Source organism: Manacus candei, unplaced genomic scaffold (genome assembly GCF_025592945.1).
Source record: "Manacus candei isolate 608988 ecotype Guabito, Panama unplaced genomic scaffold, ASM2559294v1 h1tg000038l, whole genome shotgun sequence".
Classification (NCBI taxonomy): domain Eukaryota; kingdom Metazoa; phylum Chordata; class Aves; order Passeriformes; family Pipridae; genus Manacus; species Manacus candei.
In genome coordinates, this window is record NW_026138086.1 from 454,007 (window position 1) to 480,040 (window position 26,034).

The 26,034-nt window shown below is 59.2% G+C and overlaps 2 protein-coding genes across 8 annotated transcripts; one reads left to right on the plus strand and one right to left on the minus strand.

Annotated features, from left to right (window-relative positions):
* Positions 1-6,804: 6,804 nt before the first annotated feature.
* On the minus strand, positions 6,805-20,732 carry RIMS3 (regulating synaptic membrane exocytosis 3). 4 transcript variants are annotated; one of them, XM_051794427.1, is made up of 7 exons: positions 20,632-20,732; positions 9,869-10,209; positions 8,323-8,464; positions 8,103-8,215; positions 7,688-7,786; positions 7,453-7,592; positions 6,805-7,092 (listed from the first exon to the last, which is right to left on the minus strand). In XM_051794427.1, exons 2-7 carry the CDS (start codon positions 10,158-10,160, stop codon positions 6,880-6,882), a joined length of 999 nt encoding a protein of 332 aa, XP_051650387.1. In that variant the 5' UTR covers positions 10,161-10,209; positions 20,632-20,732; the 3' UTR covers positions 6,805-6,879. The 4 variants fall into 4 exon arrangements, with proteins under 4 accessions (XP_051650387.1, XP_051650384.1, XP_051650386.1 ...); XM_051794424.1 differs by having other exon boundaries at positions 7,688-7,789; positions 20,632-20,729; XM_051794426.1 differs by lacking the exon at positions 20,632-20,732 and adding an exon at positions 19,461-19,481 and having other exon boundaries at positions 7,688-7,789.
* LOC127474050 (uncharacterized) lies at positions 16,372-26,027 on the plus strand. Of its 4 annotated transcripts, XM_051794428.1 has the most exons (7): positions 16,372-17,231; positions 17,353-17,972; positions 18,663-18,780; positions 21,551-21,646; positions 22,009-22,088; positions 22,880-22,936; positions 25,454-26,027. In XM_051794428.1, exons 2-7 carry the CDS (start codon positions 17,683-17,685, stop codon positions 25,476-25,478), a joined length of 666 nt encoding a protein of 221 aa, XP_051650388.1. In that variant the 5' UTR covers positions 16,372-17,231; positions 17,353-17,682; the 3' UTR covers positions 25,479-26,027. The 4 variants fall into 4 exon arrangements, 3 of the variants coding, with proteins under 3 accessions (XP_051650388.1, XP_051650390.1, XP_051650389.1); XM_051794430.1 differs by having other exon boundaries at positions 16,372-17,972; XM_051794429.1 differs by lacking the exons at positions 16,372-17,231; positions 17,353-17,972 and having other exon boundaries at positions 18,518-18,780.
* The last annotated feature ends 7 nt before the right edge of the window (positions 26,028-26,034 follow it).

Below are 26,034 nucleotides of genomic sequence, written 5' to 3' on the forward strand. Positions count from 1 at the left end.
TCAGTGATCTCATCAATCCCACCTCAAGCAATTTTGGACCCTTTTATGCCCCCTCAGACTTTTTTTAGGGGGGTTGACACAGTTTGAAGGCATAGGCTGTGTTTAAAGATTTGTTAGTTATGGACAAAACCCCTCAACTGGGAATATAAATTTGGAAATTATTTTTTTTTTGACAGGATGAACGTTTCCAAACTGCACTTTGGGTGCTTTTAAAACCTCCTTGGTGCTTTTCCCCCTGTGCTCGTGTGGGTTTGATTTCCCTGCTGCTGTCAAGAACCAAATTCAGGGATGAACTTCCAGCTTGGAGCTGCTGCTTCCCCCCGGAGCTGTCCCTAAGCTGCTGCTTTTTCTCTTTGAGGTATAAACTTTGGGGATTAATGACAGATTCTTGAGTCCTGGATCGTTTCTTACACGATCCAGGAGCTTGTTCTTAGCGTGGATTTGGAGGTGGGGAGTGGGATGACACGATGGAGGGGGTGGCAGGGGGGCGGGAGGGGGGGGATAATTCCATTTAAACTGCACGAAAAAAATCAAGCCCTTTAAGAAAAACAAGGCCACCAACTTCAAAGTGCTCTAAACATTCACGAGGCACCCGCTGCCAGGGGGCCCTCCCTGGCCAGTGGGGACGGGGAGCTGCTCCTTCCACACGGCAGGAATTGCTTCACACGGGCAGGACAAAATTCCCTTTTTTTTTTTTTTTTTTTTAGCAGGACAAAATTCCCCCCCTTTTTTTTTTTTTTTCCGGGATCTGGGTATTTACACACAGCCCTCCTCTGGGGGATGGGGATCAGGGCTCCAGCCCTGCCTGCTCCCCGGGCTCCCTCTCCATCCCTGCCTCGGGCAGGAGCTTTGGGAGGGATTCGGGAGCAGGGTGGTGGCACCGAGCCCCCGGGAGGGTGTTGGGGGGGCTGTTTAACAGCAGAGATGACAGGAGGGCACGGAGGGGGCCCCTCCAAACCCTCCCTCCCCCCAGAGGACCCCCTGGGCTCGTGCTCCCCTCGCCTGGAGCTCAGCATTCCATGGGGCCAAAGGGAGCAGAGGGTGGGAGCTGCACAGCCCGGGGCTGGGATTGCTCTTCATTGCACAGGTACAACAAAACAGGACCCGAATGGGGGCGAGTGCACAAGCTCTGGGTCTGAAAGAACAAAAAAATAGGGGGGGGAAGGAGGGGGACAAATGAAAGGATGAGGTATCACAACAACCGGAGCTCCTGCGGGCACGGGGGGCACGGCAGCTCCTGGCCTGGGGGGCAGCTGTGGGACCACGCTGGGTCCTCCTGGGTTCCTGGGGTCTGTGTCCCATCCTGGGGTCTGTGCCCTGTCCTGGTGTCCGTGTCCCATCCTGGTGTCCGTGTCCCATCCTGGTGTCCGTGTCCCATCCTGGTGTCCGTGCCTGAGGTGGGTGGTCTGGCTCCAGCACTGTGGCAGCTCCTCAGACAGCAGGACAAACCCTTTGCTGAACATTTTTCTGGGTCTGTTTTCAACCCTAAAAATCTTCCCCAGGTGGGTTCTGGTGAGCAGGATTGTCTTCACCCCAAAATTCCAACCGTGCTGCTGCAGATGCTTTTATTTTTTTTTCCCCCTAACAAGCTTTTCCTGCAGCTTTTCAACCTTCTTTTCAGCTCCTAAACACAACTTTTGCACCTCTAACAACCAGCCAGGGGTTGGGGGGTTTTCTCTGTGAGAAAGAAACCCTGCCCCAGCCCTGGAAGTGTCCAAAGCCAGGTTGGACAGGGCTTGGAGAAACCTGGGATTATGAAAGGTGTCCCTGCCCGTGGAACAGGGGGTGGAACGAGATGACCTTTTTGGTCCCTTCCAAACCAAACCATCCTGGGATTCCATGGAGCAGAAGGCAGATTTCCAGATGAAGCAGCTTTGCTGGAGGATCATTGGAAGGGCCCTCATGCCTTTGGATGCAAACCCTGCTGTTCCTGCAGGCGACTCTCCAGATCCATCTGCAGGCACGAAATCCCGAAGGAAAGCAGGGAGAGCTCTTCCCATGTTTTTCCATGCATGATGCAAACCACACTTGGGCTTTGGATTGAGCCAGTGAGACAAACAGTGCTGGAACACTGTTCCCTGACCTGCACAGTGCTGTTGTTTTCCAAACCAGTGGCCAATCCCACACCTTTGGGAAGGTGGCAGACGTGGAGTGTCCGAGTGTGTCCTGTCAGTCCGGAGCGAAGCCCCTGAATCAACCAGAAGAAAACAGGAGATGGATTCTTTCCACCTGGAAAAAACATCCCTGGTGCTGATTTTGGAAGTAATTTTGGAGCAGGAAGGACCCCAGTGCTGGGGGTTTGTGAGCCCAGGAAAACCAGGCAAGGGATGGAATGTGGCTGCTCCTCTCCCAAACACCCAGGCTGCTCTTCCCAAATCTCGGCTCTGCCCGAGCTGTGGTGCCACAGAAGAGATTCCCTGACAGCAAAGGGGAATCCTGATCCCACTCCCAAGGAATTCCTGCTCTTGGATTTGTAACCAAGAGCTGCACCTGTAACTGCTTCTGGAGAAAAAAGCTGGCAAGAGCTGGAAAAGCTGGATGTGGAGGGAATGCTTCCCACCGGCTCCGCTGCTCTGTGGCAGCAGGTTCAGTTCCCTGATTCCTGGGAATTGTTTTGGTATCTCACTGGACTTCCAGAGAACTACATTGAAGCATCCTCCCCCCCTGCTTCCAACATGCCATGATGACACAGGAGCTGATTTCTGGGCCCAGCTCCTGCTGCCCTCGAAACTTTTCACTCCACTTTGGCAAATTCAGCCCATTCCAGGCCGGGAGAAAACACAGGGATAACTCAGGCCTGGAATCACCGAGTGCTTTCAGTGCTTTGCTGCGTGGCTGTGACTTCTATTAGCATTTAGGGGATGTTTAAGTACCATTTCAAGGCTATTTTGGTCAAATCCAGCCTTGTGACTCCAGCTGGGGGTTTGGTTCCAGCCCCGGCAGCGCCGTTCAGAGAGGTCTGTGTCAGGTGGGTGCTGCTCCTCACTGCTGGGGGCTGGGTGTAAAACAGCCTGCAAAGCTGATGTCATTTCGTATTAATTATTCTTTCTGGGGGAAAAAAATATCTGCCAAATCAAGTGGTTTGACTTTCCTTCCGTGAAGGGAGGTAGAGGAAATAATCTGACCCATAACACCGAGGCAGCCACCTTCTGCAAGTCATATTGCACGTGGAAAAAAATGCCCTTGGCAATAAAACATTCCCCCAGGAAAGGGAAGAACCCTGGAGTGCAGGAGCTTCTGGTTTGTCCTGGGATGGGGTGAATTTTCTCAGTTGCTGAGTTTTGGATTTCTGGGGTGTCCCGTAGAAAGCAATGGGGTGTCTTGGCTCCGTTGTTCTCGTTGCTGGAGGAGGGAAAACACCTGACACGGGGGCTCAGGGGCTGAGAAAGGAGGAGGAGCTGATGTTTCAGTGTGACTGTGGCACAATTCCCCCAGTTTAGTTTGCCCACACCTGTGCAAGGCGGGTCCTGACCCAGGTGCTCCCCCAAGGGCAGTGAGTGGCACCTCCTGAGAGGGGGGGAAGAAGGGAAGGTCTTGTTGGATTTTGGTCATTTGAAGTCACTGCATGGTGGCTCCACCTTGCCAGTGTCCAGGAGCAGGAGGGATCAGCCCCGTGAGGCAGCAAACACAAACCCAGCACGGAGGGGGAACTGGGGAGCAGTTTGTTCAGTCCCCCCCAGTGCATCCTCAGCGTGGCAGGGACCAGAAAGAAGCAAAAATCTTCGGGTTTCCCTTGTTCCCTGGAGCACCCAGGCTGTGCCTTCCAGGTGCTGGTTCTTTCCTCTGGGTTTTTCCAGCGGGGGTTTGGTAACTGGGGCAGGAGCAGCGAGGTTGTTGCCGGACCCCGGGCGCGTGGTCGGGATGTTCTGCTGCTCCTCACCCGCCTCTGTTCTCTGTCAGAGCTCAGGCGTGTGATGTTCCTGGCAGGGAGAGGAGCAGGGAAAAGAAGCTCTGCTGGAGGAATGCAGAGCTGGGAAGGGAGGGGGTGGGATGCTGTGTGCCCACAGCAGCGAGCACAACGTCCCTGCAGAGCTCCCTGCTCTGCCCACGCCGCGGCCCTGCGGACGTTCCGTGCTCCCACCACGGGCAGGTTTGGCATTTTCCCATCGAAACAGGGCTGGTAAAGCCAAAAGTAAATAGTGTCAGCTCGGAGGAGAGGAAAGCTTTTCCTCTCAGGATGCTTCCCCTGATGTGCAGTCAGAAATCCAGCGCCGGGCAGGGGAAGCTCGGCCTCGTCCAGGAGCTGCTCCGTGCTCTGCAGGGAACATCACGTTCCAACCAGTGTTAGCTCCTGTTTCAGGAAGTGAAAGGATGAACCTTTCCCCATCCCAGGTCAGCAGCACCTGGGCCTCCTCTTTCCTCAAAGGTCTGCAGCGATTTTGGGTTGGCAAAGTCGAGACAGCAGCTGAAAGTCCTTGTCACGATGTCACTTCAATTTGGTGCTGTTTGGCAAAGCAGCCACTGCACAGTGGAGTCCTGCTGACCCCCAGACGTGGGTTTGTGGACCCCAAGGTTTGGGTTTGTGAACCCCTGGGTTTGGGTTTGGGTTTGTGGACCACCAGGTTTAGGTTTGGGGACTCCAAGATTGGGGTTTGTGAACCCTCAGGTTTGGGGTTTTGAACTCCAAGGTTTGGGGACCCCAAAGTTTGGGGTTTGTGGGCCCCCAGGTTTGGGGGTTTAGGGACCCCCAGGTTGGGGGTTGTGGAGGGAACAGCTTCATCCCAACAGTCCTTTTTCCTTCAGGTTTGGTTTTGTTCCGTGGTGGCTGAGCTGGTTCGTCGTTCCCGGTGTCACCAGGAGAACCTCGGTTGGTTTGTTGTGCTCTGTGCATTGTGGAATTCCGTGTTTCGCCAAGAAATAATTGTATAAAAATCCCAGCTGTGCTGTGGGTTGGTTTGTGGTGAACACTGAAGGTCAGAGCCAGCTGGTTGGCAAAAATTCCCCATTAACCTCTTGTCCTCTTCCAGTCTCCAAACTGCTCATCTTTTGGTGTGTTGGGTTTGTTGTTGGTTTTTTTTTTTCTCCTCTCTTTTTGGGAACTGATCCTTCAGGACAGTCATTGGATTAGGTTCATTTTACGAAGAAACCAGAGTTTCTAGTGGTGTCTCCCCTGAGTATTTTTCAGCAAATTTCATTTAGGCACCTTCAAAAAAAGCTTCCGTTAATTCTCGGGTTTGCTACAAGAACTGGGTCCCTCGGAGGGAACCAAAAATGCTGCTTTTAAAAACAAACAAAACAAGACAAACAAAAACCCCCAAAACACTCAATCCTGACGAGAAACTCAACCCAGAGAGTCCCCTTGGCCGTCCCCTCTCTCCGGCACCCGAATTCCAGAGCAGCACAAGGTGCTTGTTGAGATGTTCCCCTGTAGCAAATCAGCGAGTCCAGAGCTTGGAGAACAGGGCTGGGCAAACCCTCCGCTCCTGCTTGGAATTCAAGTATCCAGGAGGGCATCCCAGACCTCAAGGAGGGCATCCCAGAGCTCGGGAAGGGCATCCCAACCCCTGAGGAGAACATCCCAGACCTCGGGAAGGGCATCCCAACCCCTGAGGAGAACATCCCAGACCTCAGGGAGAGCATCCCAGAACCTCAAGGAAAGCATCCCAACATGCAGGTGGGCATTCCCAAACCTCGAGGAGGGCATCCCAGCTTCAAGGTGGGCACTCCTGGACCTCGAGGAGAGCATTCCAGACCTCGAGGAGGGTAACCCAGCATCAAGGTGGGCATTCCTGACCTCGAGGAGGGCATCCCAAGTCCTCAAGGAGAGCATCCTGGACCCCGAGGAGGCACCCAGACCTTAAGAAGGACATCCCAGCTCCAGGGAGGGCATCCCAGCCCTCCAGCTGGCCCTCACGGGAGGAAAGGGCCGGGAGGCAGATGATCAACCAGATGATCCTGGTATTCCTGCTCTGTTGGGCCGCCTTCTCCCGGCTGGAATTTCCCCGTGAGGCATCCCAGAGTTCATCTTCTGGGTCTCGTCGTGGCCGGACGAGCCCCCGGTCAGTGGCTGGGACAGGAGCAGAAGAACCAGCTGAGGGGAGGGGAGTGCCCCCTTCCCTGCCCTCTCTTGCTTTGGCAATGGCACTGCTCACAGGCTACATGCTACCGGGAAAACAAAAACAAAAAACAAAACGGGGGGGGAAAAAAAAAAGGGAAAAAATGGCCCCCAAAAGTGCTGGGAAAAATGAACAAACGGGACGTGAGTGGCAGATGTTCCCGGCCCATCCGGAGTCTCTTGGATATTGCAGTGAGTGTGTTGTTAGCACGTGGCAAAGCTACATAAGAGAAGATGCTACATTCCTTGGAAAACAAAAGTAGTGCTGAGTTGGATTTTTTTTTTTTTCTGAGTGTTTTTTTTTGTTGTTGTTGTTGTTGGTTTTTTTTTTCTTTCCCCTTGGAAAGCTCCCTTTTTTTTCCCTCGGAGGCAAGGAAAGGGAAATGGAAGGGAAGGAACCTCGTCGTCACGCTGCTGAACCAGGGGTCAGGAGAGAACTGGGCTCCTCGAGGCCTTCCAGGTGCTGGGACGAGGCGTGGGAACAGTTCTGGGATCATCACCGGCAGGTGCAGCCCTCGGGGGGGGGTTTGTTTTGCTCCTCCTTCCCCCCCTGCCTCACACACGGCCCTTTCATCCCTCTCCCACATCCCCTCCAGGTGCCCGGGACACGAGCGTGGGGAGGGGGGCGTGTCCAGGGGCAGGTTTTTTTGGTTGGGGAAGGAGAATTTTCCAAATAAAAATTTAAAAAAAAGAAAAAAAAAAAAAAGGAACCCAAAAAAAAAAAAAAAAAAAAAAAAAAGGAAGGATATTTACAGCTCTCCACGCCCAGTTTGGGTAGGTCAGGGCGTCTCCTTCCCCCTCCCCTCTCCCACTGATCTGCCCCCCTACGGGCAGGAGGGGCTGGTGGAGCTCTCCAGGGAGGACTGGGAGAGGCGGCGGGTCAGAGGTCCGATGCTGGAGTCGGCCAGCGAGGACGTGGGGAAGAGTTTGTACCAGCCCGCCACGGTGCTGGAGAGATCCAGCTCCTCCAGGATGATCTGCGCCATCCCCATGAAGCACTTGTGGTCCATGCGCCCGTAATCGCCCCAGACGATCACCTGCGGGCACAGACGGGGGATTTACGGAGCTGCCAGGTGGGAATTCCGGGGAAAACACGGCGAACTCAGCGCGCCTGGAGGGAGGGGACCCACTGTGAACGGGGAGGGAAGGTCTGGAGGGCAGCAGGGTGGGCACTGGGGCTCCGTGCCCTGTGCTGGCTCCCCTCACCCTGGGAGGGTGGCACAGTTTCCCAGAGAAGCTGTGGCTGCCCCTGGATCCCTGGGAGCGTCCAAGGCCAGCCTGGAGCAACGCGGGACAGCGGGAGGTGTCCCTGCCCGTGGCAGGGGGTGGGACTGGATGGGCTTTAAGATCCCTCCCAACCGATCCCTCCGAGCCCCGGAGCGCCAGGGGATCGTCACCTGCAGGACTTTGCCCTGGGGACTCTCCTCGAAGAGCAGAGGCTGCTGGTACGACGGGTCACAGCTTTTCTTCACCACCTTGGTCTTCTTCTTGGCCAGGCAGACGCCGTTCTCCAGCAGGTAAACCTTCACGTAGGTGGCTGCCCAGGGAAACGGGAGGGAAACAGTGACCCGAGGCAGGATCCTGGGATGATCCCGGCACGGTGTCCATCCCCCTCCCTCCCCAGCCACCTACCGGGGATGCACTTGGAGCCCATCTTTGGGATAAGTCCCCGTGCCTGGATCACATCCACCTCCAGCTGCCCGTTCCGGTCGGTCATGCCCACGTGGACATCTCCTGGATCCCCGGGCGGGATTTAAAAAGGGAGAAATGGAACAAGAGGCGGTTGCTGCGGTTCCCCTTCGCAGCGGGATGCTCGGAGGGGCAGAGGAAGCCTCGGGAAAGGGCAGAGCCGCCGTGCCCTGCCCTGAGCCCTGCAGGCGGGGCCGGCCGGGAAGGGGCCGAGCATCCCCCGGGATGTGCCGGGATGGAGCCCGTGCCCGGTGCCCCGCGGAGAAGCGCAGGGGCACTTTCCCCCCGCAGCCCCGTCCCTCCGGCCGGAGCGCTGCCCCTGCCCCGGTGGGGACCCCCCCCGTGCCCGGGCACTCACCCATCGGGGGGGTTGCCAGCGTCTGCCGCCCCACCAGCTGCCCCGGCCCCAGCCCGTCCAGGAAGTCGCTGAACTGGCTCTCGGCGCCGAACCGGGTCGTGGGGAAGATGAACCTGCAAAGGACTTGGATGGAGCATCGTCCGGCTGCCGGTCCCCAGCGAGCCCCGGCGCCCCGGGAGGGTGCCCAGCCCCTCTCCCCTCGCCCCCCCCGGTGCCTTACGTGCCGTCGGAGCTGTTGCTGTTGGTGCTGCCGTCGGTGGATTCCCGGCTGCCCTGCCGGGTCACCCTGGTCCTCATCTCCACGGCGATGCCGGTCTCGGTGCTCCTCCGGATGGTGCTGCGCAGCTTTTTGGGGCCCCCCTCTGGAAGGGGAGGCAGGAGGTGAGCCCTGGCACCTGCCCCTCCCTGCCTTCCTTCTGCACATCACCCACGGGCAGTTCTGTGCCTTTCCCTGGGCACGAGTTCCCACAGGACCCCCACACGTCCTGGTGCTGGAGAGCCACGGGCTGCCCGTGACCCCGTGTCCCAAATCCATCTCCCACAGCCCTCAGCACCGACATCACCAGGGCTTTGTATGGCTGAGAACACCCCCTGCACCCCAGGTACCCCCCTGGGCCCCAGACCCCCCCCTTGCACCTCAACCACCTCCCCCCTGCACCCCAGACATCCCCCCTCTGCTGAGACCTGCCGAGCTTAAGTGCTGGCACCATCCCAGACCACTGCCTTGACCTCCAAAATCCCCATGTGCCCATGTCCCAGTGCCAGAGGGGACAGGAACCCCCAGTGCCACAAGTGGGCACAGCCCTGACTGACCTCAATGTCCCCCTTTCTCCACACTCCCCGTGTCCCAGGCGGTGGCAGATGGCAGGAGGAGGAGGGTGGCACGAGCAGCCACCCCTGGCATTGCCCCTGGCTCCTGCTGTGTGACCATGTGTGTGCTGGCACCGCTCTGGAGGAGCCAGGTTTGTCCTGCTGACTCCGGGCTGTCCCCATGGAAGGGTTTGCCTGGTCCTGGCAGCTCCCCCCGGGCACTGGCAGCCCGAGGGTCCCGTCCTGCCATCCCCCGTTCCGTGGCCCCCACACTTTTTGCTTGGCTTTTGGGGATAATTAAACCCACTTCGGATGGCTGGAGGGCTCTGCATTAACTTACAGAGCATTTCCCAGATCATGGGATGCCAACAAGCAGCAGGATAAAGAAGCAGTAACTAGAGGAAAAGCCTGCACTAAAATGAGCTTTGTGCTTCCCCCGCCCCTCAAACAGCTATTTTAAGCCATTTCAATATTTCCCAGAGCCAGGGCGTTTGACAAGTCCTTTCTCCAAGCTCCCTCCCTGCCCACAGCCAGGGCTGGGTGTAACTGGGGAGGGGGACACTCAGGCCAGGACCCCCAGCACGGGCAGAGCTCCCCCCAGCACCCCAGGTACCCCCCTGGGCCCCAGATACCCCCCCTTGCACTTCAACCATCTCCCCCCTGCACCCCAGCCGTGTTCCCCCCCGCACCCCAGGCACCCCCCCCTCTGCTGAGACCTGCCAAGCTCAAGTGCTGGCCCTGTCCCAGACCACTGCCTTGACCTCCAAAATCCCCCAAATCCCCACCTGGGGTTTGCCAACGGGTTCAGCACCGGGAGAAGCGCCGGGGGTTGGGTGGGGGGGTTAAAAAGGGCTTTTTTTTGGGGCGGCTTTTTTAGGGGTCTCGTCACCCACGGGGCAGCCAGAGCTGGGGGGGGGGGGGTGAAAACAAAGCAGGCAGGGGGGCTGAGCCCTCACCAGTCTGGTTGAGCTGCAGGGTGCTCTTGCTCCACTGGGACAGCCCCACGATCGCCACCATCTTGGCGCCCAGGCTGGAGCGTCTCTTCTTGCTGGCGGTGACGGAGACGGAGTCGGCGCTGCCCCGCGCGCTCTTCTCCAGGCTGTACATCTCCCCGCTGATGCTGGAGCTGCGCACCACATTCCTGGCCGCCGAGGAGCCGGCGATGGAGCCGGAGATGGGGCTGGAGATGGAGCCGGAGATGGAGCCGGTGATGGAGCCGGTGATGGAGCTGGCATCCCCGTTGAACATGGTCAGCCGCTGCGCGCCCGCCGGCCCCGGCCCCGCTCCGTGGGATCAGCTGCGGGGGCAAGGCAAGGGAGGTGTCAGGGATGGCGGCACAGGGGTGGTGGCACCAGTGCTGTCACACCCAGAGCAGCCCCGAGGGGGTGGGTGGGCCCCCGAGGCACTCGCAGATCCACGGAGTTCAGGTGGCACAGCCCACTGAGTCCCTGGACCTCAGGGAAAGGTTCTTCCCCCAGAGGCTGTTTGGGCACTGCCCAGGCTCCCCAGGGCAGTGGGCACGGCACCAAGGCTGCCAGAGCTCCAGGAATGCTTGGACAACGCTCTCAAGGACAGGGTGGGATTGTTGGGGTGTCTGGGCAGGGCCAGGGGTTGGACTGGATGGTCCTGGTGGGTCCCTCCAGCTCAGTGTGTTCTATTTTCCCCACCCGTGGAGCAGGGGCTGGCACAGGAAGGGGTGCAGGACCCCCATGCAGCTGGATCACACCAGCCCTTCCCCAGCATCCCACAGGACCTGGACACTCCCAACACCCAGAAGAGACCTGGATGAGCAGAAGGCTCAGAGTGTCACCAACCCGCCTGGGCTGGGACAAGGGGACCCTTGGACACAGCCCCGTCCACCCTGAGAGTGCCCAAAACTGCGCCCAGCCGAGTTCTTCCTGCACATCTCCCTCTCCAAACCACGGCTGCAGCTTCCCCATGTGCTGCTCCAGGTGAGCCTGCTCCAGGTGAGCCTGCTCCACCCCGGGATGGGAATCCCTGGAGCAGCCAGAGGCTGGAGGTGCCGGGGGCACCAGAGCTTTGCGGGTGGCAGAGGCTGTGCCAGAGCTCCTGCACGGCCCTGCTGCCTTCCCTTCCCTTCCCCATGAATATTTAAGCTCCAATGGCGTGGAGCATCCATCTTCCAAGGAAAGGTGAATTATTAACTGCAGGCCAAGTGAAGCCACTTTATGATAATGGATGGAGGCAGAGCCTGGGAAAATATTTCCCTTTGGAGAGAGATAAAGGGACACGAGTGCAGGGGAGCTGGGGCTGGGCAGGGGCCTCTGCTGCCCACTGCCAGAGCAGGAAGGGGCTTCACAGGGGGCAAGCTTGGGATGAGACCTGAAGGGAGGCCTGGATTCAGGGTATGGTTGGGATGAGACCTGGCAGGAGCCACGGGCGCAGCTCCAGCCCCGCTGAACTCCTGGATTTATCAATTACAGGGGCAAGTGGGCGATTAGTCATTAATATCATTAACGAGCTCCCAGAGCACCCTCCTGGCTGGGCTGTTTTCCTGCCCAGGCTCCCTTGGGGGAGCACATGGCACCGACCCACGGCCCTCACCCCCCACACTCCCTGTGCCCAGTGGGGTCATGGCCGAGCGGGACCCTGGCACAGCCCCTGCCCTGGGCAAGATCTGGGGTTCAGCACAGCATCAGCCTCCCCTCGGGTACCCATGGGCACGGGGGATTGTCTGTCTGTGCTGCTGAACTGACACTTGCACAGGGGCTGGAGCCCCTCGGATAAAGGTGTCCATGTGGAGTGAGCCCCAGCTCCAGAGGGATGGAGCCCTTTGGATAAAGGTGACAGTGTGGGGTGAGCCCCAGCTCCAGAGGGATGGAACCCTTTGGATAAAGGTGTCCATGTGGGGTGAGCCCCAGCTCCAGAGGGATGGAGCCCTTTGGATAAAGGTGACAGTGTGGGGTGAGCCCCAGCTCCAGGGGGATGGAGCCCTTTGGATAAAGGTGTGGGTGTGGGGTGAGCCCCAGCTCTGGAGCCGCCCCAGCACAGCCATGTGCTGATGGTAGCCAAGCTGGGAGAGAGCAGCCAGCAGGTCCTGTCCTAGGAAGAGTCAGGGCTGAGCCACTGCCTTTGGGACATTTGGGATGAACACCTTCCAACGCCCCCCGCTGCTCTCCAGGCACGCTCCAGCCCCACACTCGCTGCCACCACCGAGCTTTCTCTCAGGCAGCACCTGCCACCGGGAATGGATCCCAACCACCCCCCAGCAGGCCCACACCACTTCCCCGGGCCTCAGTTTCCCCACTGGCAAACCTGGCAGCAGGCTGTGCCCAAGCAAACACAGGTCCCTGTGCACAGGGCTCAGACCAGCCCAGGCCCCTCCAGGGGCAAGAAATCCCCTGGTGCGAGCGAGCCCCGTCCTCTGCAGGGCCAGGGGAGCACAAAAGGCTCCTTCCTGCTGCTGTTTCCCACCCCAGCAGCCCCGGAGAGCACCAGGCTCTGGTGGGAGCAAATTAGATCAGGAGAGCAGAGCGCTAATGGGATCATTTCCAATGCAACACACCCGGGGATAATCCGCCCGCCAGGGAAGCAGAGCGAGCTCCTCAGCCCGGGGGAAGGATTTTCTTCACCCTTCCCCGTGGTTTTACCCCTCATCTCCTTGCACAGTCTGCTCCTGCACAGAGCAGGGGCTGGGTGGGGGGTAAAGGGGGTGCTTGGTGCTGGGCTGGGGGCAGTGTTTGAGCAACAGAGCCTGTGGCTCCCACTGCTGAGCCAGCCTTGGCACAGCCACGGGATCCTTGGCACGGCCACAGCATCCTCAGCATGGCCACAGCATCCCTGGTACCACCACAGCATCCTTGGCACGGCTACAGCATCCTCAGCATGGCCACAGCATCCCTGGTACCCCCACAGCATCCTTGGCACTGGCACAGCATCCTCAGCATGGCCACAGCATCCTGGGTACCACCACAGCATCCCTGGTACCACCACAGCATCCTTGGTACCACCACAGCATCCCTGGTACCACCACAGCATCCTTGGTACCACCACAGCATCCCTGGTACCACCACAGCATCCCGGGTACCACCACAGCATCCTTGGTACCCCCACAGCATCCCTGGTACCCCCACAGCATCCTCAGCCTGCTGATGAACACGCAGCCCTGCTGCTGCCTCAGCTCCAGCTCCCTTTCCCCAGAAACGTGCAGGGATTCAGGGAATGGCCCCAGGTTTCCCTTCACACACTAACTCCCCCCCCCCTTCCCCCATCCATGCATTTATTCCCTATGTCACAAAACGCCGGGATTCTCGGAGCAAACAACCGCGACGCCGCACCCGAGCCCCCTCCTCCCCCGCCGTGGGAACACGTTCCCGAGCTCCCGGGGTGGGAGCAGCCCTTACCGCCACCACGCACCGTCCTTGCGGGAAACCACCACCGCCGCCAGCGCCGGGAAGTTCTCCAGCGAGCCAGCCCCCGGCTCCCCCCGCGGCTGGGACGGCTGCGGGATGCGCGGAGCCCCCGGGAGCCGGTGGAGCCCCCCGGGAGAGGCGTCCTGGCTGTAGCATCCCCCGGACACGCAGCACAGGGCAGGGAGAAGCACAGCCAGCAGGAAAACCGGCTCCCTGTTGCGTTTGGATCGCGGCTGCGGCGCAGGAACCCCGGCGAGGCTCGGCCCTCCCCGCTCATGGCACCCCAAAAAAAAACCAAAAAGGAAGAGGAGATGGGGGCATCTTACCGCCCTGCGCCCCGAGGAGGCTCAGCTCAGCTTCCCAGCCCCATCCCGGCCGGACACGGCCGGTGCCAGGGCTGGGGAATCTTTCCAGGGTTCTGGAGAGCCGGGGCTGTGCTGGCGCCGCTTCAGCATCTCCCTCAGCATCTCCATGGTTACACGGCTGACCCAGTTCTCCTGCCAGCCCCGAGCAGGGGCACAGTGGTCCAGCGGGGTGGGATGTGCCCTGGCGGGGCTGGGGGCATCTCCCCGTGCCAGGTTTTGGGTGTCTGGTGATCCCACTGAATCCCTGAAGACAGATGTCATGGAGCTGCTGGGGATGGCCGGGCCGGGAGAAGTGGGGATGGAGGCAGCACAGAGGGGGGGTGTCAGAGGTGACCCCAGGAGTGGATGGATCCCAGTGACCCCACAGTGCCAGGTGTGGAAAGGAACAACCTGGGGCTGGGAGAGAGCCCTGGCCCCAAATATTCCACGGGAATAGAAACGAGGGGCAAAATATTGACGGGGGAAATTGGTGCTTTGGAAAAGGCTCTGGAGAAGGGGGGAGGAGCCCAGCAGGTGCCCCCACACAGGTGGGAAAGGGCTCCTGACAGGGGGTGGGGAGAGGAGGAGGAGGAGGAGGGTGGTAAATGAGGGCAGTGGGGGTGGCTGGGATGCTGCCTTGCCAGGGAAGGAGGCAGAGGGATTTTGGGGGCTGTCTCCTCCCTTGGGGTGGGTGTTCCCAGGGAGATTTGGGGTTGGAAACCCCTGGCAGTGGGGCAGCAGGTTCTTCTTTCCCCCCAGACCCCTGTGCTGGGGCTGCCTCGAGCCTGGAGGGAGAGCACTGAAAAGTGCTGATGACTGGAGCAGGTAGGTCCTAAAATCAGCGTTTTTAGGGGAAAAAAAAAATCTTGCTAGAGCTTCCACTTTGAGTCCCTGCCAGTCCTGAGCAGGCACAACACATCAGGGCAAGCCCTAGCAGCACAGCTCACATGGACATGCTCCTGCTTGTTTTTTGGGAATAAGGCAAGGGCTTATTTCCCCTAAAAGTACTTAATTCTAATTAATTGCTTCAGCTCTGAAAGGCAGCTGCTCATATAAATTTAATTGCCCAACAAGGGGTATAATTGGGTGCCTGTGAGCTGAGAACCTGGAAGTAACTCCAGGTACTGGAATTAAGCATCTCACAGCTCAGGCAGGATATAAAAGTTATATCCTGGCTGGAACACCAGCTCCATGGGAAACAGAAACCTGGAAATGAAAGGATGGGTCCAAATGTGCTCCAGCTGTAGGACAAGTGGAGGGGAGAGGTTTGGATGGGGCTGTGCTCAGGGGTCCCACGGGAGCAGCTCCTGCTCCTGGAAAAGGCCTGGCTGTTGGATGAGAGAGGTTTAGTGAGTCTGTGCTTGGCAGGAAGAAGAGGAGGGAGGCCACAGGGGAAATCCCACAGCGTGTTCCAGTCTGGATGATTCCCCAAAAGGCAGGTGCTTGGGTGGGAGCAGGTCTGACTGCAGCAGCCGGAGGTTTTCCGTCGGGATGGGAAGTGCTGGAGGTCGTGGTGTGGGTGGAGAGGTGCTTTCAGGGAGATCAGCTCTGCCAGGACCCAGGCAATGCATCACATCTCTTCTGGGATAACCGGCGGGATGGTATTCCTGGATGGAGCTGGGTCTGCTCCAGGTGCTCTCTTCCGTGCTGCTCCTGCACAGGGATGGACTGGGAACACCAGTGGGACCCAGAGCCAGAGGGAACCGGAGCCACAGCCCCGTGTGGGGCTGCGTTTCTCCTGTCCAAGGAGAAATGACCCCGGAAAACCGACTGTCCCGAGTCTTCCTCAGTGCCAGCACGTCCAAATGCATCTCAGCCACAGTGATTCACTTCCCAGCCCCATCCCTGAAGCTCGTGTCCACCTCCAGCCAGCCTGGCTGCCACAGCTCCAGCAGAAGTGACGCTCCTGGAAGATGGGATCCATCCAGGAGCACCAGGACACGGAACCAAGTATTTTCCAGTGGGACAGGCAGGAACACAGAATCTTCCCCCACCCACCTCGTGGCCACCTTTCACTGGAGGGGTGGGACAGGTGAGGAATTCAGGGCCATCCATGTCTGACCCTGCCTGGTGGCCGGATTTGGGGCAGAGCCCCCTCCTGAGGCAGCAGCAGCCCTGACCACTGCTGTCCTTTTTCCCCCCTGTCCCTGTGTGACGTCTTCTGCCCGGGCAAATCAGATCCCTGCTGCATCCCATCGTTTCCTTGGCAACAGGAAGGAATCCGAGGAGCAAAAGCCACCCGGCAGGGCTGAGGCTGGGGGACAGCCAGGTCCTGCTGGGCCCACCTGGCCCGGAGAGCCCCGGGGGTTCCTGGCACTGCCCTGAGCACTGGGCATCCCTGGTGGGCTGGGCTCATCCCACAGTGGTCCAGGATGCCAAGGCTGAGCTCGGGACCCCTGCACTGGCTGCACCCTGGTGCTGGTGGTGGCCACGATGGGAGGCTCGGGACGGAGCAGGGACACGAGCCCAGCAGCCACGTGGCCCCAAAATCTGGGACAGCTCCATGGGGAGGCAACTGGGACGTGAGAAACCAGCCCAGGGTCTTTGGTGGCCCCCGGAGATGGGGTTGGGAATGGGATCACCTTGCTCAGATCCCAACTCCCCCCTCGCCTGGCGCTCGGGCACCGAGGGCTGGCACTGCCCTGCCGGGGCCGATCTCCTCCGGCAGGGAGGGGATGTGGGAAGGAGGGGATGTGGGAAGGAGGGGATGTGGGAAGGAGGGGATGTGGGAAGGAGCTTTTCCCGTTACCCAGCTGCCGCTGCCTTTCCGGCTGCACGGCTCCCAGCTCTGCAATGCAGCTCACACAGCTCGTCTGCCGTGTGTGAATCCCATCAATATTTCATGGAGCTGCTTCCTCCAGGGGAAGGGCTGCTATCAGCCCTGGCTTTCTGCTGCTCCTACCAGCGCTCTGCTCCTCGCACACAACATCTGATTTCCTTCCCTCGGTGGCCAGCACCCAGCAGCCCCCCCCTTCCCTCCCTGTTCTGCACTGGTGAATATCCCTCTGCCTTCCAGGGGCTTCATATCCCACGGGGGCCAAGAGCTCTGGAGTCCCCTCAGGTTCGAATCCAAGCACTGACCAGATTCCACCCCTGGTTGCCCGTGCCCGCTCACTGCAGCGATGCCCAACGTGTCCCCAGGGCCAAACCAGCAGCTCCAGGATGGGTGACCAAACCCACCCACACCCTCCATTGCCCCCCCAATTCCATATCCAGCAGCAGGACCTGCCAACAGCCCCGACCCTGCCTGCCTGGATCCTATTTTCCCTGCCCAGCCGCATCCAGCCCGCAGGTCCCAGCTCGCTCCCGAGCCCAGCAGGAGCCGGCGGGGGGGAGCAGGTTTGTTTGCAGAAAAAGTTGCTCTTTTTAAATGCTAAGACTGCACTATTATTCCAAAGCTTCTTCAGGGATCAGCAGAAAACTTGCTTGCCACAGGAAGAGTTCCGAGAGCCGGAGCGGTGCCAGGAGGCAGCGGGAGCCTGCGGCAAACACCCATCACTCTGCCACCTCTGCAGCCGGCCTGGCACGAGGAGCTGGGGCAGAACCCTGGGGTGCCAGCAGCACCTGTATCCCTGGAGGACGATGGAGCTGATCCCAGCGAGGTGCCACACGTGCCACGGCCGGGGAGGAGGGCGATGCACAACGTGCCCGAAGATGAGGCCAAAAGCTCTCGCGTTGCTCCGCCACCCAACAACCAAAATCGGTGCAATTCCCAATTTTCAGGCTGAGACCTCCAGCTCCAGGAGCCCCTTCTTCTGTGGGGAGGATGAGGAGCCTGGAGAGGCTCCCACCACCACCCAACACAGCATCCCGGGGCAGGAAAGGAGCCCCTCAGGCAGCGAACTCGGAGTGTCAGCAGGGCTGTCAATTGGAGCCAAATCACTTCACAATAATTCCTTAACGAGGCTGTTTTCCTGCTCTTTGAGAAGCTGTGACAAAACATTTTCGGCGCGTTGACAGGGATGCAGGGAGCTGGTGCCGCACGGCTTGGGTTTTAACAAGCAGGAAAATTAGGGATTTTCATCACCTTAAACTGCATCTTGTATCCGTGGGATGCTTCCCGGAGGGCTGTGCTGCAGCCAGAGCCCACGGAGCCTGGGGGGGTGGACTGGGGGGGGGTGTGTGGAGGGGAAGCTGGAGGGGATTTTCCCCCTGAACTGGGGTGAAAGGGGCCAAGCAAAGGTCAGACCAAGACGCCAGAATCTCACCCTCTGTCCCTGTCCCACAAAGGCTGTGCTGCGAGGCCGGGGCTGGAACGAGGACGAAGAAGCAGGAACTCGGAGTGCTGGGCCATGGGAGGTGGCAGGAGTTTGCCCTCACCAAGGGATGTCGTGTCGGAGAAGGTACACGGGGAGAGAAGTGCGAGCACAGCAGGAGTGGCTCCGGGGAGGTGTTGGTGGTGTTGGTGCAGAGAGAAACGGGCACACGCCGAACTGGGGCTGGAGCTGAAGGTGCAGAGCAGCCACGGGGCCGCCAGGGAAGGGGCTGGGGACGGGCTGGGCAGGTGGTCCCACACCCCTTGGCAGAGGGAGGACCCTGGGGCTGCTGTGCCTGGCAGCAAAGCCTGGCTTTGGCCTGCAAGCCAAGCCCAGCCCTGCGCCCCTGGCTCGGGGGGATCCGCAGCCTCCCACTCTCAGCAGCGCAGCCCGTGGGATGCTCCCTGGGCACCAAGCGATGGGATTGAGCCTCGGGAGCCCCCATGCCGTGCTTCCCAGACCCCCAGGAGTGGGCACTGACCAGCACAGAGCCCATCACAGCCATCACCTCCTGTGGGGACCCGTGAGCTCCCCCCCGGTGGCCCTGGGGACCGTTTTGAGGCGCAGAGCAGGAGGGGGACGTGGTGGGGACATGGTGGCTGCCAGGCCCGTGCCCGTTGGGGTGCCAGGGGATGAGTGATGCCCACGCTGCCCTCGGGCTTCTCCCCACTCAGTGTCACCCCGGTCAGAGCAAGAGGGAGCAGTGCAGGGGTCTCTGCCCATCCCGGGGCACCGTTTCCCTCTCCCTCACCAGCTCCTTCACACATTTCCCTACAGAACCGACCGGGGCACCTGCCCCAAACCCCACGGGGGGCGGAACAGACTCCCGGGACGGAGCAAGAGGCAAACCAATACCCGAAGCCCAGGCTGGAGGCGCCGGGAATCCCGGGACGAGGTGAGCCCTGGCCGCACACGAGCCGCTCGGGGCGAGGACGGTGCCCGGGGGCAGAGCCTCGGCAGGACCCTCCCGGCTGTCCCGGGTCCCTCTCCCCGTTTTCCCGGCCGTGGGGACCGGCGGGCACGGGACGGGCTTGACGTCAACGGGCTTTCAGCGGCGATGATGGATGGCACGGGAGAGCGCTCCCGTTGCCGAGCCGCCGGCCGGGAAGCGCTGCCCGCCCCGCACCGGGGAGGGCTCCGGTTCACCGGAGCTCTCCGGGTTGGGACGGAGGGCAGCGCGGCCGCAGCCCCCCCGCTTCAGGCGCAGCGATGTTTTTGGGGTGTTCACATCCCCGCTCAGCGCCTGGGCGATGTTTTAGGGGTGCCTCGCCGGCAGCCGCGGGGTGCGGGCTGGGAAGCACCGGGTTTCTCCCCACGGCGGTCGGGACCCCTCTTCCCACCTCCTCCCCCCTCCCGGAGCGCCCATCCCGCTGCTCCCCCGGCACCGCATCCGCGACGGGCATCCTCCCCCCCATCCCGCCTTCCCCCCCAAAAAAAACCCCACCACCACCGCTCCCGCTTCCCGGCCGCGGGCGGGGGATGCTGCGGGGCAGGTGCGGCCCCGGTGGCCGCGGGGACCGGCGCCGCCGCGGTGCCGGGCGCCCGGAGCACCGCACCCCGCGGGCACTCACTCACCGCTGCCGCCGCCGCCGCCGCCCGTGCCCGCTCCTCCCCTCGGCCCCGGCGGGCTGCTGGGAGCGGCGGGCGGGGGAGCCCCGGGCCCGGCCCCGACGGCCCGGGCGGCGCGGAGAGGGGCCGGTACCCACCGAGGGGTCGGCCGGGGGCTGCCCGGTGCCCCCCCGGAAGATGCGCGGGGAGAGTTGTCGGCCGGACCCCGAAAGGCGGCGGTGGGACCCTGCATCCATCAGGTGGAGCCTGAGGGCGGACGGGAGCATCCTGCACCTGCCAGCCGGACCCCGGGAGGATCCAGCCGGACCCTGTACCCATAAACTGGACTGTGCAGCCATGAATTGGACCCCAGGAGCCTCCAGCTGTGCCCTACACACGCCAACTGGACTCTTGACCCATTAACTGGACTCTAGACCCTTAACTGGACCCTACATGCATCAATTGGACTCTAGATGCATTAACCGGACCCTACACACATCAATTGGACCCCAAGAGCCTCCAGCTGGACCCTACACCTATTAACTGGGCTCTAGACTCATTAACCAGAGCTCAAGGACCACCAGCTGGATCCTACACCCATCGAGTGAACCCCAAGAGCCAGCAGGTGGAACCTGCACCCATCAGTCGGACCCTGCACCCATCAAACAAACCCCACGAGCCTCCAGCTGGACCCTGCACCCATTGAACATACCCTGCACCCATTGAACATACCCTGCACCCATAGAACAGACCTTACACCCATCAAAGGGATCCCAAAAACCTCCAGCTGGACCCTACGCCCACCAGTTGGACTCCAGGGCTGCCACCTGACCCTTCTCTCTCAGCTGGACCCCAAGAGCTGCTGGCCACCCCCCCTGCTGTCACCCTGACCCCGAGCATCCCCACCCTCACCCCGAGCATCCCCACCCAGACCCCAGACCCCTGAGCCAGCCCTCAGTGCCCACAGGACCCCGGGAGGCTCCGGGCAGACCTGCAGCGCTGCCAGCCCGTCCCGCTCAGCCCGGGTGGCCGCGGGGCTCCTTTGGGAATACACAAATCTCCTCGGCTGCCGCTGGAGCACGAGCGTGGCCCTCCCAGGGGGACAGGGACCGAGGGGGCACTGCCGGTGCCCGGGTTCCCTCTGAAGGAGGGGTTTGGAGCGGGGAGGCAGCGATTCCCGCGCTGCCCTTGGACTCACCTTGGCTCCCTGGATGCAAACACTAATTTCCCTCTGAGCAGCGTCTCTCTCTCTACTCCTGGTAAATTCCTCCAGTGCTTTTCCCTGCGTTGCCTCTGCCGGCTGCGCACCGCGGCTGACATGGAGCCACGTGCCGGGAGGAAACCCTCCTTCCCCTCCTTTAACTCTGTCCCTCCCTCAAATCCTCAAACACTGCCAGGCTCGGCTTTCCCGGGGGGAAAGGCTTCCCATCTCCACCCTGCCGGGGGTCCTGGGACCACCTCCAGCACCTGGGGCTGGGGGAAACCACCCGGCCCTCGCTGAGATCCTGATATTGGGATCGGGGTGTGGGGAGTGATTTGGGACCGTGTGCCCAGGGTGAGTACGGCGCTCAATCCATCCGTGCAGGGAGGATGGGGGGGAAATTCCCCCCTGTGGCAGCTGCTGGAGGGGAAGGACAGGGAAAACTGGGATGTGGCGGGTTGTGCACGGGAAAGCTGGTGAAGGAACAGGAATAGCTGAAAGAACTAAATATGGAAACTTGGATAAAACAGCGCTGAAGTAGGGAGATGCTTTCCTAACAGGGTTCAAAGCGTATAAACAAACTCAGGGAGGAGAGAGGTTGTCCAGAGGGGCCTTTGTGAGGAGTAGTCAGGAAAACCAGCCGAAAATCTCTCCACAGGGGAGCGTGTTCCATCAAAGCAAACTTCCAGCTTTGTGGAGAAAGTGTCAGCCCTGGGAACATACTGTCTGGGGGGAAGAGATAGTGAAAACACCTGCCTCAGCCAGCGAAAAGATTCTCCTTACATTTTTTTCCCAGCTGGCACATTTCCATGGTAAAACAGGAAGTTTCACGGCAACGGTAAAATAATAACGACGAAGTTTTCTGTCCCACTGGAAGTTTTTTGCCTGACCCTGCTTTTCTGCTTCCCTTTGGCAGGTGGCTCCGGGATCACCAACCTCACACCGGGTGGTTTGTTCCTGCAGATTCGAGGCTGTGGCACCAACCCCTTGGGAAGTGCCTCCCTGGAGCGGGGTGGGGATCCCATCAGAGCTCTCCCATCTCTCATGTCTCTTAATTCCTTAAGGAGCTCAGCTCTCTGCCCTCTTTGCCGGCTCCTCACCACCTTCTCCTTTACCTTTTGGGTTTGTGCCGGCGAAAAGGGGGTGGTTTAATGCGATTATTCCGGTAAAACCCCCGTAAGAGGATTCCCAGGGCTTGGCTTCACAGCCCTGCAGGGGTTATGGGCAGCATGTGGATGGGGATGAGCTGGATGTGGGATAGTGGGAAGCCCGGGAGAGGCTTTGTAAGCTGAGCCAAACCGTGGTGTCCCTGGGAGGGTGACCCCAGGATCTGCAGCCCCTGGGGGTGCCACGTGCTGCCTTTCCCTGGGACAGGGTGGACATTTCCCGTGGTGTGGATCCTGCTCATCCTGGACAGAGGTGGATGGAATGGGCAGCAGAAACACAGAGAAGAGGTGGGAATTTCGGGGGTCTTGGGGCTGTCTGGAGGGTCTTGGAGCTGCTCTTGGGCATCCAGGAGCTTCCCAGGGGACTCTCTGTCTTCCCAGAGGGGTCCTGGGGCTGCTCCAGGGCATTCTGGAGCTTCCCAGGGGACTCTGAGGTTGCCCAGAAGGTCCTGGAGCTGCCCCAGGGCCGGGCATTTGGGGAGGGAGAAGCTGCACCTCGTGATGGGTTATGGGGAGAGGATGGTTTAGGCCGGGACTGGGCAAACCCAGTGTGTATTCCCAGGAATAACCATGCCCTGGGAGGTTGCCAGGCTGTGGGATGAGCCTGGGTGGGCACCGGGGCTCCTCCCCTTGGCCCTGCTGGGCATTCCCACTGGGATGAGCTGCGGGTGCTGTGTCAGCTCTGCAGCTCGTCCCACTTCCCGCAGGAGAAGGAGCCGTGGGGAGAGGCTGGAAAAGCTCCTCTGCCCTCCTGCAGGAGCAGGGGGGTCACGTGTGCTCACCAGTGGGGTACTGGGAGAGCCAGAGGGGTGGGCCAGGCAAGAGACACCCGGGCACCATCTGCTTCTCCCTGGGATGCTGCAGGCACCGGGAAAGTCACTGGGATCCAATCCCAGCTCCGAGCTGGGAGCTGTGTCCTCTCCCCACTGCCAGCACTGAACTGGGAATACTGGGAATGGGGCCTCCCAGTTAGTGCTGGGCTGAGCACCTCAGCTCAGAGTGGCTCATCTGCAGCTCTGGAAGTTCAGAGGTTTCCTGACTCTGAGGGGTTTTGCTGATTTCTGTCGTCTCTTCCCCAGGGATGGAGGGCTGGGAGAGCAGGATTCGTCCGGGAGCTCCCCTCTGGATGAGAAAAGGTAAAAGCACCTCTGTCCTGGGTTCAAACCTCAAACTACCTGAGTGTAAAAGGTGACCCACAACCCCAGGGCTGGCACTGGATCATCCCTCTCATCCCTCAGGCCTTTTGGTTTCCCAAGGAATCCTCTGGCAACACCCAAACCATCATCTCTCCTGAGTCAAATTATCTTTCCGGGGTTTAATTTCAGAGACAAGGTTTCTACAGGGGCTTCAAAAATCTGTGTCCAGGCAGCTAAATACTCTTATTAAATATCCTTAAATTTATCATAGGGATGTTCCCCAGCTAGAAGAGGCCCCAGGTGGGATGTGGCACAAAGGGTCAGGAAAAATGGGCCCCAAAATCTGGCCCTAAATAGCCTCCTTTTCCCTAAAAATCTACAAGGCAGCGTGTCCATATCCATAAATAATTTAAATCCAGGTTTTCCTTTGCTCGTGGATCATTGCCCCAGAGCAACAGCCCGTTTGGGATGAGTCCAGAGCCCCGCTGGAACGGGAGTCCCGGGGGATGGCGGGGGCTGAGCTGGGAAGGGCCAGGCCTGTCCCTGCTGCTCTGAGAGACGGTTTTCCTCCGTGTCAAACAAATCCAGCCCTCCCAAATCCGGCCCTGGGGTGCAGTTGGAGCAGCACAGCCCCTCGGGGAGCGTGGGAGGGATCAGCTGAGCAGGTGGCAGGTGCTGGGGAAGCGCAAACTCAACGAACCACCACCAGATTTATGCGAGCGCCGATAAAGCCGAGTGGAAAAGCGCTTTCTTCTTTCCTTTTTTTTTTTTTTTTTTCCCCTCTTTCTTGTTTTCCTTGGCTCCTCCACATTCTGGGCAGGCTGACAGGGAGCTCTGTGTTTGCTGGGATCCTTCTGGGGAAGCTGAGCAGCTCCAGACAATGGATCCGTTGCTGCCGAGGGAGCAGGTGGGGAGGAAACGGAGCGCTACAGGCATGAAAGGATCCAGAGGGAGGAGGAGGAGGAGGAGGATTGTCCAGAAATCCCTGGAGTGGGGCTGGATCCTGGCAGGAGGAACAGCTGGGTGTTTTGGCAGCTGGGCCTGGCAGCACTGGCAGCAGCAGGGCTGGTTAATTGATCTATAAACGAGGCATTTTGAAGGGGAGTGCTGGGATTGTCACCCCCCACGCCGCAATAGGAGGTTGGCTCAGAAATTAGGGAATTAAAAAAAAAAACCCAAACAGTAGCAGCCATTAGGGTGGGGAGGGGCTGGAATGAATTTCCCAGAGAAGCTGAGGCTGCCCCATCCCTGGAATTGTCCAAGGCCGGGCTGGATGGGGCTTGGAGCAACCTGGGCTGGTGGAAGGTGTCCCTGCCCAGGGCAGGGGGTGGAACGGGATGATCCTTAACGTCCCTTCCAACCCAAAGCACTCCGTGATTCTACGACTTTTATTTCTCTTGGCTGCCTTGCCAGTGCCCTGAGTTGCAAGACTTCCAATAAAACTGCAGGAATTTGCTGCAAGACGTTTCCCACTCCAGTGCCAGCACGGAGCCTCCGGGGCAGCCGAGCTCTGAGACCACGGCGGCCGCAGAACTTGGTCCCATTTCCTACATTTGGGCAAAAGTCACGGGACAGAAACCACAGATCCCAAATCCCTGTGTCCGTGGGATGCAGGGATTGCAAGGATGCAGGAGGGATTTCATCCTCTTGCACAGGGAGCACAGCAAACCACTGTGCCAGAAACTGCCCCGGCGGTTTTGGGAAGGGTGACTGGAAGTGCAGCAGCCATGTGGGACCCGACTTTCCTTTCCCATCTCAAATGATGTAAACGCTGATTTTATATCATGAAAAACTAGATTTAAGAATGACATGAAAAAGAAACCTTTCTAGATGCCAATTTGGGCACAGGAAAGACAATAAGGAGGCAAAGATGGAGTCGCTTCTAAGGAAAAGTGATTTTTTTTTCCTGGGAAAAATCCCGAAGCAGGATGAGTCACCCCTCAGTGTGCCATGTCCTGGAGCCAGCAAAGCCATCCCTGGGAATGGGAGAGCTGCCTGTCCCTGGGAATGGGAGAGCTGGCTGGAGCAGAGCACAGACTTTTGCTTGAACCGGCTCCAGGGTGGCAGGAGAAAGTCATCCTGTGCTGATGGATCCGAGCCCTTGGCCAGCTCGGCCAGGTTGAACTTGGCCAGCTCTCAGGGCTGGGACAGCAGGGCTGGAAACGGCCCTGGATGAGCCCAAAAGGCTCAGGGAGGGCAGGGCTGAGGAGCTTTGTTGCCAGGGACATGCTGGTTAAGCAGAGCTGCTGTTACACGTCTGTACAGGGAGGCAAAAAAACTATGAAAATGGAAAAAAAAAAAAAGACTACTAGGAAACTGCTATTTTCCTGCTGTATTAATTAAAACAACTAATCTGTTAGAGGTATGGAGAATTCTAGTGATTTCTGGGACTTCCTGCTCCTTCTCCCTTTTTGGTTCTGTTTCTGTTTGGGTTTCTGTTTCTGAAGAGCAGCTGCCTTGACTCTCTGCTCAAAAGAGAGGGAAAGGATCTCTAATTACTTTCTCTATTTATTTCAGTAACATTTCCCCCCCAAGGACGTGAACAACCAGAACTCCGTGGTGCACCAGACACGTACAATGACACGAGTTATTTTCCTTTTGTGTGCATATACAGTTAAACTATATAACAGGATTCACTGAGTCAGTCCAGTTACTACCTATTTAATGGCATTATTAATATACTATTCCAAATTATTATCATAATAAAAATCCAAACATTATTATTATTATTATTATTATTATTATTATTATTATTATTATTCCATTCCGAAAAACCCTTTAAAATTCCCCAGAATACGCCAAATTCCGGCCTGGAGAACGTTTTATTGAGGGTCATCACTCTCTTTATCCAACATCTTTAATGGATTTATCCACCACTCAATTTATTACGAGCACACTTCACAGCGAAACACCACAGGCTTTCCTGCTCGTTTTACAAAGGAAAAACCTGGAAGCTGGCCTTGGCAGAGGCCTAACGCCTCGGAGCCGCGGCCCGCAGGGGTGTAGGACAGGACAGACTTGTCCCAGAGGGAGGGTCCGGCCGTCCCTCGAGGCTCGGCCGCTCCCCGTTCCCCTCACGCCGGGCCCGGTCCTTCCCC